Source organism: Nanorana parkeri, unplaced genomic scaffold, assembly GCF_000935625.1.
Source record: "Nanorana parkeri isolate BGI_ZX_2015 unplaced genomic scaffold, ASM93562v1 scaffold346, whole genome shotgun sequence".
NCBI classification, from domain to species: domain Eukaryota; kingdom Metazoa; phylum Chordata; class Amphibia; order Anura; family Dicroglossidae; genus Nanorana; species Nanorana parkeri.
Genome location: NW_017306614.1, coordinates 837,795 through 846,535, shown reverse-complemented (window position 1 = coordinate 846,535; position 8,741 = coordinate 837,795). Strand labels below are relative to the sequence as shown.

The 8,741-nt window shown below is 40.8% G+C and overlaps 1 protein-coding gene across 1 annotated transcript; it reads right to left on the bottom strand.

Moving 5' to 3' along the window:
• Window positions 1-6,559: 6,559 nt before the first annotated feature.
• Window positions 6,560-7,717, bottom strand: LOC108788713 (E3 ubiquitin-protein ligase TRIM39-like). The gene has a single exon (XM_018558551.1). The coding sequence runs from the start codon at window positions 7,715-7,717 to the stop codon at window positions 6,560-6,562; it is 1,158 nt and encodes a 385-aa protein (XP_018414053.1).
• Window positions 7,718-8,741: the final 1,024 nt, after the last annotated feature.

Here is an 8,741-nt window from a genome sequence, read left to right as displayed (position 1 = left end):
TGTCCATAAAGTTGTGACCATACAGTGTACTTGTTCCCTTATTTTGTCATCTTACACATGTATATTTTATATTTCTTGCTTTTTTTAATGTTTGCTTTCCGGTGCAATTTCTGACTATATACAGAGGGAAAAAGACCATGTTGGATCAATAATGGGTTAAACTCAAATTTCAGCCACAGGGAGAGAAAAAAATTACACACACACACACACACACACACACACACACAACGGGATTATAAACAAATTAAAGGCCAAATAAATATAAGGAGTTGTAATTTGGTCCTATTTTAAGCAAAACTCAAGGAATGGCTTGGCGTGTAGGTTCTAGAGGCAAATTAATTTATTTATAATTTGATTTGGCTACGAGCCTCTATGTTAGCCCTGTGTAGCTGGGAGCAAGGGGTGAGGGGTGGACAGTAAAAATGATATTCAGAACAAAAAATCACAAAAAACAATGCATTTAATTTTGATCTTTATTGTTCCTAATGGGCAACTCTGTGAGGGTTTAAAATTATTGTGATTTTGAATGGTATCCCAATGTACCTAGGCAGCGCAACACAACCCACTTGTGTCTTGGCACACTGCAATGTATAGATGTTAACAATTTTTGCGTTATTGCATGCTGTGTTAAAAAACAAAATAATGCATGTCCATTTTTCTGTGCATTTATGTGCGCTGCCAGCCCACTCAACATCCCTCTTTGTACAAAGTGTTAACGCAATACTTAAGGGTTCATTTGTAAAAGCTATGTGCCAGGTTGATGCCATTTGCATGGCACTTGTGCTCCTAGATGGGACTGACGTGTATAGGAATTTTCTTTGCTGGCAAGCCCCATCTAGGGGCACAAGTGCCGTGTGTACAACTGTTAAAAAAGTAACCCCAAAGTTTTGAATTACCAGGGCTATACTGTGTACGAAGAGGGGTTCTTTTATACTTTTATAAATGAACCCCATAATAATATTGAGGACACACATAAATTAGGTTTCAAACAGGAATAGGGCCTGGCTTACAGTGGGACCCCCTTGAAATAAATGCAGCTGGTAGGCGCAATCGTTGGGAGGTATAAGGCACTGGGTACTGCTCAGTAAGTGAAGGGGGTTCACCCTTGCTGAAAGTGGAATACACCTTGAAGTTCAGTGTTTCATTCTTGATAAATACATAAATAGAATTTTAAAAGCACAAGTAGTAACCCAGGTCTTTGGGGTGTATGTCATTTTAGAGGAAAATACCACTCTTGTTTAGATTTTTTTTGGTTAAAATCTAATTCAAATATATCTTTGTTATACAAACTGTTTTGTAACATAATGTTCTGAAAAATGACCTTTCCATTTAAATATGAAATCAGCTACACTTGCAATAGTGTTTGTTAAATCCTGGCAATATATTTATTTTATATTGAACTTGACAAAGACGGACAATTCTCAAAGGGGAGAAATGTGGCATACTAGGTGTACCCAGTAAAAAGTGGCCATGACCATATGGATGTGGTTTTAAGATATACCTGCAGCAGCTTTGATAAGAATTCAGAATGCAGTGTAGGGGTCAGGAGTATAATGTACAACAAAGTGCAGATGTCTGGAGTATATGGTAAAACATAATGAATACAGTGCAGGATCAGGCATATAACATAGCATGTACAATGCAGGGGTCAGGAATATAATGTACAACATATCTATACGTTGCAGGAGCCAGGAGTATAATGTACAACATAGCAAATGCAGTGCAGGATCAGGAGTATAAAATACAACATATTATGTACAGTGTAGGGGGTCAGGAGTATAATGTACAACATAGTGAATGCAGTGTACGGGTTCAGGAGAATAACGTACAACATAGTGTGTACAGTGCAGGGGTCAAGAGTATAATGTACAATATAGCGTTTACAGTGCAGAGGTCAGGAGTATAATGTACAACTTAGTGAATGCATTGTAGGGGTCAGGAGTATAACATACAACATATTATGTACAGTGCAGGAGTCAGGAGTATAATGTACAGCAACATGCTCAGATGTGACAGATGAAGGGGTTGTGGTTAGACAGCAAAGCTGGGTTATGAGGGACAAAGAGTCTGTCCACAGGACCGCGGAACCAACATGAAAATACAAAATAGTCTTGCACTATCTAAGACTGTTGGGAGGTATCGAATTTGTGCCTCCTCCAGGTAGTTCCCCCTCAATTCCTACTACTTAAATTCTGTTAAGATCAAAACCTTAAAAACATCATATATAGTTCAGGAGAGAGTGAACTGGCTATGGCGAATCAATATTAAAAGACAGGGACATTTCCAGAGATAAATCTGTATAATCTGAGAGAATTAGAAATTACTCACTGAAAAAATATAAATTATCTGAAAGTGGGCTGCAAAATCCTTGTCACTGCTTGTAAACTTGTGAATACAACCAGTAAAGCAGAAACAAAGTGTACATGATAAAAGATGCACTCTGACTACAGTGATCTACAGTTGGTAACATTTTAAAGAGTATTAGTCATGAACGGGCACATGCATGAAACTATATATAAAGTGGACCTCTTAGTAGCTTTACCAGTTAGCATTCCTGAATTCCTGGCATGTCACAATATACAGCAACAGTACCATTGTTGTTGTATATTAAAGCTCACCCACATACCATTAAAGGAGAACTATGGGGTTAAGGCTCCTCCACATAGTTCTCCTTAGGGTAACGGGAGGACACAAACTAGCGTCCTCCCGTCACCATAGGTCTCAGTATACCGCGAGCTGTAGCTCGCGGTATACTGAGACGCTGCAGCTGAAGCGGATCCCGACAATTATGCCGAGATCCGCCCAGCTGCGTGACTGACAGCTGGCTCTGCCTATTTAGAGGCAGAGCCAGCTGTACCCGCCCCCTCCCCCGTCCGTTCTGCGGATCAGAGCGGGGAGGGGGGGATCCAGCCCCTCCTCTGTTATGGCAGAGAGCCGTGACAGGATCGAGAGGTGAGCGAACGCCGGTATGTGTTCGCTCACCTCCTGATCTACTGAGCCGACCTGTGACAGTCTCATTGTCACAGGTCGGCTAGAACTATGAGGTGAGTGAAAAGCACTCACCTCATAGTTCTCCTTTCAATAGCTGTCATTTGCTGTAACTGAAGGGGTCTTCTAGGTATAGGAAAGCACGTGACTTTCAAGCGGCATTTGCAGTCGCCACGACACTGTTACGTAGGAAGAGGCAGTAACATTATCTACCTGAGTAAGTTCCAAAACATCCAACACTGCAGCCTACCCAGTGTGGAGTTTAGTGGAGAGGTGGTGATGGAGTGTGAATCAGTGGGTATAACTTGCCGGGGAGAGACGCACTATGAGCCCTGAATAGGCAACATGACAATGGCTCTTTAAAACCAAAGTTCTTCTTATAGAAGCCGTTTACATCTGGTTTTCCTAAAAATAATTTCCACGGAGACCACTGTCAAGGAAGTGTCTCTAAGTTCATTATTATACCCATTGTTTCCATAGCCACTTCCTGATGAAAGTATTACTTTTAGGTTTTTTGAATTGAACATTATTATTGATATGAATTTTAGGAGCTCTTTGGAAAGGCTCATCTCTGCAAACAGTGCTGAATATGACAGAATAAGCCTAAGGCTCTCACTAATTTTCAGCCTTCACGGAAAGTCTATGTTTGGTTTTGTCTATAGTGCATTGCCAATGAATGACAGATTGAGAAAAGGCGAAAAAAAGAGCCACGGGGCTATTAAACCCCATAAGTGTTGTCATGAGTACTGCAAGATGGAGAAGTCATTTGCACAAGGTAATCAGATAATCAAGGCCACCTTCTGATTTTTCTGGACCCCATGACCCCATGTAACCCCAACTTCAGATTGGACAGGACACCCCCACCCCCAACAAAGCAACATCTGCTGCCAAGAATGTGAGTTTCAGCATTTCCATATTTATGCTAGGCAACATTAGATGGATAATAAACTGCCTTCTTAAAGCCTTGAGTAGTGTAGGAAATGGTTAAAACACCTGTCATGTGTTTTGCCATCTGTGTCCTATTGAGGAGAATTACCTTAACTTCCTGTTCCAAAGACAACAGGAAATTAAAGGAAATGTCTCCAAAATAAGGGGAATCCCCTCATAGACAATTGTTGCCAGAACAGATCTCCCTATCAGAAGATTTCCCCTTTATTCATTTTCTAGGGACAACTCTAACATTTTTTATTTGCCCTCTTTCTATCCTGGAAACAACATTTACCACATCAAACAGGGAGAGGGTAACGCTCCCCAATGTGCACACATACAGCAATTAAACCTGACAGGGGTACTCAACCTTCCCTATCTATTACAAAAAAAATTGGTTTGGAAGCACTTTAAAGTGAACCTGTTCCTTACGCTTTTAGTAACTGTTCTAGAATTAAAAAAGAGTAAACTAATTATTGTTGAGAATTATCATTTGTCAGTAGATGATCCACATTCTGCTGTTCAGGACCTCCTAGGCAGATTTAAGTGCCATCAGCTACAGCAGCCGGAGAAATGACAGGCTGAAACTGGAAGTGATGTAATGCACATCACTTTCGCTTTCAGTGATCGGAGGGGAGCTCAGTCAGTGGAAGTGTGCTGAACTCCATCCGAAGTACACAGACCCACCGTACTGGTCATGGGCCCGGGCCCTCATGGTAGACAGTTTAGCCTGGGATAGTCGACGGTAGAGAGGGGGCACCCAATCCCTGGTACCATACAAGCACTTGTATGTAACAGCCATCGAGGCTTTTTAAAACCATACCTTGATCACGGCTGATCTTGGTATAACCACTTCAGGATGCTGCCGTGTATTTATGTACGGCGGTCCTGAAGCCAGAGGTCAGGCCAGATCAAGACCTCAGTAGTTTTATATTAGCCCATAATTAGGTGAAGAGATTAGTACTGGCAGTCAGAAATGAAAATTCACTCCTATTTTAGGACCAATATGTTGTGACCAAGTAAATAAACAACTCCCTAAAGTTTTCACGCTTACCCAAAACTAGACTGTATCCTTCTACATAAGGGTTAGACGCTCCTATGTACAACCCCACTCTGCAGTCTCTAAAGGAGCATTTTGGAATTGGATCCCTAGCACTGAGGCTCAAAGGGCCCATCTGCCACTGTCTCTATAATCAGAGACTGGAGGAGGTCCATAACCTTTGATCACTATGTTGCGTGGAATGACTACATATGTGTGTGCAGTGACGTCACTGTGAACCCATGTTACATGATTGTAGGGATCTGATATCCAAACTACCATTATATGGACAATGGCAGAGACCTATCACCATCTCTGAAGGATCCTGGAATTTAAGTATTATGCCCACCAATAACCCCTACCTGTTTAGATGGTCATGGAGTTTAGTCCTGGGTGTGGGAGGCCTGCAGCGTGAGAGGATATATAATGTATCTATAGTCATTGCAGAGCTCAGTCTATGATGAAGAGGTTTAACAGGGAGAGCTGGATGTTGGGGGTGTATTGGATGTTAAGAATGTGAGGCTTATAGTGAGGCTCATCATATGTGAAGGCAGGGCCACGCATTCATCTAGAACCAGGGCCCCCAAGATACACCTTTGTATAAGTGACCTGAAAAATAATCTTCAAGAGACAACTTTTTAGCAATCATCAAAATATGATTTCTTTAATGCTCATACAGGTATAAACAGAATACGAAAAAGCCTAAAATTACATTCTTGAATTAAATTAAACAAATCACAAACATATTACTTTAAAGCTGGATTTCAGGCAGACAGCTAAATACACAGATAAATACATATATTGGAGCTTTTTTTACCTGCCAACGGATTCTATTTCTGTTCATACATTTCTGCAATTCACAGAGCTCTGCCAAACAGCACGGCCCTGTCTGGAAAGGAAAAAGACCGGATTCTTCGCTGATAGATTTGAGGAACACTTAAAGGTCTTGTTCCTCCCCCAGCCTATGACTGGGCAGTTAAAGAAGAAGCATCACTGTATGTTTGCCTACTTAATTATTTTATATTGTTAGGTACTATTTGTTTCACTAAATGTCCAACATGCCCCTTGCAGCAATGACTTGAGCTTTGCTGATTACAGAGTTATAGGTCTGAATCCACAGGTCTATGCAGAGAGACTCCTGCTTCTACACAGAGAGCAGGGGTCTTTCTGTGCAGCATGCTGGCAGGGGACACGTTTTTCTACTCAGGCTGTGGCTACGAACTGTAATAAGACTTTGCACCTTTCGATTTGATGCACCTGTAATATATTTAGCTGATTGAAAAAAAGAGTTCAGTTGGGATTTAAATAAAAAATTTGCTGCGATGAGAAAAAATAAGATATTTCTAACAAATTAATTTTTTAAATCACTAGATGCAGTCTTTCCCCCCCAAAGACTGTAGTAAAGGCTGACAACCTCCTAAATGTTGTGTGTGTTTCCAGCATCTCCCTACTTTATGCAGCCTGACTTAAAAATATGGGTTCTTCTGATGTCATGATGTAGGCTCCTGGGACATGACAACAAATACCTTATGGAAAATACAGAACTGTTATTGGTTGAATTTGCAACAACAATATTTTCCTATCTGTGATGTCATCTGTCATTTCTCACATCTGTTGGCTCACTCCACATATTTGTACACAGCTGGAATACCAAACCCATGACGCCGCATGAAGGGGCTCTGTAAAGTTTGTGGTGAAGGTGTGGAGGTGTCTGATTGGGTCACATAACTCATAAAATGACAGCTCTCCAGACTCATAATCTAGATAAATTCTGAATCTGTGAGTGGAGATATCATGAGGCAACTGGATGTCCTTGTTGTTATGCCTTACTAAGCACTGACCATAATATTTTTCCAAACACCAAGACTTGTCATTATCACCAATGCGTGACTGAAACCCTTCCCTGTCTACACTGGGATAACACATCCCTACTCTACACCACATTGATTTCCTGACATCCACATCCCAGTAACATTGCCCAAAGGAAAAGCTGTTTCTGCTTAAAACTTGAGGACGATTTGGACACCTCTCTGGTTCTTCTGGGGTCCTATGATGGTTACCTGACCAAGATGCATTTTTCTTGTCATCTGAAATAAAAAGATTACTAGCTGTGTCTGCATCTAGTAATATGTCTGCAGGATCTTGTATAAAGAAGCATACATTCACTCCTCTTATTATATCAAATAAACCTGTGTGCAATGTGTGGGAGATTAAAGTCACATCTAAATCCCCTCCATCATTAAGAAGTTTATCATGTCTCTCGTTGTCCTCATTATCTTCCTCCTCAGTATCAGACAAGTCCCCTGTGTCTGATTCCTGTAAGAAAGTCAGTGGATCAGTCATGTTACACAGCTCTTCAGTATGACAGATCTTCCTGGACAGCCCACCCTTCTTAGATTCAAGCTGTTGGATCAGGTCAGAGATGGAGAGTGAAAGCTGTTCTTGCTGCCTGGAGATCTCACTCAAGACCCTTCTCTCCAGGTCTTCCTGCTGTCTCCTGATGTCTCTGAACATGGCGCTGACTCTCTCTGTTACATCATCTGCCTTTTCTTTTAATATTCTTCTATGCTCTTGCAAACGCTTGACTTTTTTCTCAGTCTCCTCTCTCCTTATGGTTAGCTTCTGAAGAACATGTGTTAGAGACTTTTTCTTTATTTCTGAGGCTTCATCTAGCTTTCTCACCAGGTGTCCCTGATGTTCTCCATCAAGCCTGCATGTCACGCAGATGCAGGCAGCATCTTCAATACAGTAATATTTAAGCATTTCCATATGAACAGTGCATTTCCTGTTCTGTAGTGATGTTGTGGGTTCAGTTATCATATGCATTGGTGAATCATTGTGGACTTTCAGATGTTTGTCACACAGAGAAGCTTCACAGAGAAGACAGGATTTAACAGCAGGTACAGGAAAGTGAATGCAATAAGAACAAACAATCCCGGATGACTCTTGATCTTCTTGGGTAGGTTGGAAATGTGCTGCTACATTGCGCAGATTTACGTTCCTTATTAGGGCAGGTCGCTCCATAGACTCTGTTCTGCATTCCGGACATGAATAAACTCCACAGCCTTCCTGTGTATCTAGCACACAGTCAATGCAGACCCGGCAGAAGTTGTGACCACATCTTAGTGTTACAGGATCCGTATAAATTTCTAGACAGATGGAACAATGAAGATCCTCACGTAGATCAGCAGTTGCCATAGCTGACAGCAAGAGAGCCAAGTGAAAGTAAAAGTTCTTGTTTCACTTGTTTACACACAAGGTGGGACTTTTTATGGTTTTGACTTTGGACTCTTAAACATATCCATTTATTGACTCTTAAAGAGACCCTGTCACCGACCTAAAACATTGCAGGTAAAAAAGCCCAGAAATATACAGTATTTCAAATGTTTATTTGCAACATTTCCTTTTCCATAAAAAATATTTGATTGACTTGCCATGTGCCTTGCTATTAAATTTGACTTCTTAAGAAAGAGTTCATTCCCTAGCACAGCACCTTCACTCCTTGCATGTCTTTTTGCTGGTCCAGCTCCCCCACCCCTCCCTTCACCTTTGAACATTAACATTTAGTAGGTAAATAACATGCCTAAAATATGTTAAATGCACCTCTAATCTTATGGGAAAATTACTGTTGAAATAAATAGATGGGTGAAAGGTCTATTTAAGTAATTTATTTAGAGATCAACTAGCCTTCTGAAAAAATAATGTTTCATTAGAAATGCTTATAGATTTTAAGAGTTTATAATAGAAAATCCACCTTGTTATGTAAACCATAGCACATAGTAATTTA

What these genes read in the sequence shown, in the direction of transcription:
- LOC108788713 (XM_018558551.1), bottom strand. Translation starts at nt 7,717, where the DNA reads ATGCTTAAATATTACTGTATTGAAGATGCTGCCTGCATCTGCGTGACA.